At 47.3% G+C, this 2,594-nt stretch overlaps 1 protein-coding gene across 1 annotated transcript in view; it reads left to right on the top strand.

The window, feature by feature from the left end:
* LOC101647859 (keratin-associated protein 9-3-like) overlaps window positions 1–217 on the top strand; it is a 465-nt gene extending 248 nt beyond the window's left edge. Inside the window, exon 2 of the mRNA XM_030888096.1 lies at window positions 1–217. This exon is cut by the window's left edge and continues 3 nt beyond it. Coding sequence (XP_030743956.1) covers window positions 1–217 — 217 coding nt within the window.
* The last annotated feature ends 2,377 nt before the right edge of the window (window positions 218–2,594 follow it).

Here is a 2,594-nt window from a genome sequence, read left to right as displayed (position 1 = left end):
GGGTGGCCATGGAGGTTCAACCTGCCGTGTCAGGTGGTGCCGCCCAGACTGCCGGGTGGAGGGCACCTGCCTGCCCCCCTGCTGCGTGGTGACCTGCACACCCCCAACCTGCTGCCAGCTGCACCATGCCCAGGCGTCCTGCTGCCGCCCATCCTACTGTGGACAGTCGGCCTGCCGCCCAGCCTGCTGCTGCTACTGCTGTGAGCCCACCTGCTGAAAGCGACACAGCTGGTTTCCGATTTGCTCAGGACACAGGATATCTGAACTGATGGTCTTCTCCATCACTTCTGGACGACGGGACCAGCTTCTATGGCAACTAACGAGTCTATGAGCCTCGCAGCTCCACCTGATTACTGTCTGCAATCCACGCTTTGAACCTCCACTGCAGAATAGAGTATTGCTTTGAATACAGTATTTCTGATTGGCCAGTTGCGTTGAAAGGGAGTGAGGTGTTGTAAAATGTATCCTTAAGAACGGATCACAAGGTTAAGTTTGCCTTTTTGTGTGTGGTCTACTTTTAGTTCCTATTGACCTACATTTGTTTCTCTGAAACCAAAGGCACTAGAGTTTAAGCTCTGAAAACTTCTTCGGATGTCACTGTGGAGCATGGAGGGTATTTCCCACCATTCAGCTTCCAAGAAGGCGGCTGGAGTCTTCCATGGTTCCACACGTGACTCCGTGCTTGGGACCACAATGATCATCCCTGGTGGTTGTTTCCATGGTATCGGTGATGCTGTGTGTTCTGTCCTTTCCTAATAAATGTCATGTTCTGAGCAAAGAAAGCACAGTTGGTGTTTTGATTGTACACAAGGGGGGCTGGCTGCTTATAATGAAGAAAATCTACTTTTAAAAAAGCTTACTTGTCTCTGTTATTAAAAGACTGAAATGACATATAGTACACTCATGTACTGTACGCAATAGACATTTCTGGACCACCCACTTCTCAAACAGGGGCTGGGGGAACCAGAAAGGTGAAGAAGGAATAGTTCCTTTCTCTGAAGAAGCTGTTATCTGGAAAGAGAAAACACGTGCGAAAATAACTACCTCAAATTTGATGAGATGAATTGCATTCTCTTAGCAGTTGGAAGAAGACCTTCTCTTAGAACAGGGGTTCTCCACCTTCCTCACGCCATGACCCTTTCAAACAGTTCCTCACGTGGTGGTGACCCCCAACCAGTATTTTCGTTGCTACTGCATCACTGTCATTTTGCTACCGTTATGAATCAGGCGACCCCTGTGAAAGGATCGCTCAACCCCCAAAGGGGTGGCGACCCCCAGGTCGAGAACCACTTTCTTAGAGGGATAAGGCATGTTGCTTTGCTTGTCACCATGTCTTACTTAATGGACCAACATTCAATCAGCAAATCCTCACATAACCACCAGAAAAGCCCATGAGAAGAATGTTAAAGAATTACACACAGGACAAACCGAAGACTATTTCTACTTAGAAAGAAAATTGGGATAAAAAGACAAGAAACCTAGTTAGAGGGCTATGCATGTACGATTTAACCTCCCCCCTCCCTTCTGCATTGAGCTATCAAACTCACAAAATTCTTTGGGCCAGAGGAGGGTTGAACCTTAATGATGGGCTTGAGTTTCACGTCTAGGTTGATGCGACGGGAAAAAGAGATATTCCCGAAATCCAAGAGCGCAGAAACCACGAAAAATAAAGTCCGAGGAATGTGCAGAAATTACGAGGAGGCTTGATTACCACTGGTTGCAGAAAGTCGTATTTTTGGTCTACAGACTGCAAAGTAGAACACCAAACTCCATTAACATGAGTTCAAACAAGAAGGCACCACTTTTGGTGGGTCAGGGTGAGCAAGGGCTGGGTGGTAGCAGCAGGGTCCAGGAAGACTTTCCAAGGGCGGTCATCTTTGAGATGGGTCTTGAAGATCATTCTAAGTACAAAGAAAAGACTGAGTCTAAAAGAGTCCAAGAGACCACCAAGCCCTGTGTTGCCTTCAAACTCAACTCACTGCCACTAAGGCCAGGCTGACTCATAGTGATCCTGCGCGACAGGTGGAACTACCTCCTGTGGGTTTCTGAGACTGCAGCTTTCTGGGAGTACACAGTCTTCTTTTTCTCCCGAGGAGCAGCTGGTGGTTTCGAACTGCTCAGAAACCCACAGGGGAAGTTCTATCCATCCTGCAGGGTCGCCATGAGTCAGTTTGGTTTACTACTACTCATGTGTTTATGCAGACCCTGCGCACACACCAACAGGCAGTTTTGAACAGATCAAGGATACACGGTGAGGTTTAAAATCAGGGAAGGTGTGTATCAGGGTTGTATCCTTTCACCATCCTTTTTCAATCTATATGCAAAACAAATAATGCGGAAGCTGAACTATATGACGAATGTGGCGTTGGGATTGGAGGAAGACTCGTCAACAACCTGCAGTATGCACATGGTACAACCTTGCTTGGTGAAAGTACTTGTCGAAGTACCTACTGATGAAGATCAAAGACGACAGGCTTCAGTGTGGATTACAGCTGAATGTGACGAACGCATATCTTCCAAATTGCACTTCCTGCAAAATGACAGACTAGGCAGACATGCTACACAGACGCTCTACATCAAAGGCATGAGAGGGC

This window comes from Echinops telfairi, unplaced genomic scaffold (genome assembly GCF_000313985.2).
Source record: "Echinops telfairi isolate 266 unplaced genomic scaffold, ASM31398v2 ScPeMD7_7458;HRSCAF=8496, whole genome shotgun sequence".
Lineage (NCBI taxonomy): Eukaryota > Metazoa > Chordata > Mammalia > Afrosoricida > Tenrecidae > Echinops > Echinops telfairi.
Note: the sequence above shows the minus strand (reverse complement) of the source record. Positions and strands in the feature narration are given on the sequence as shown.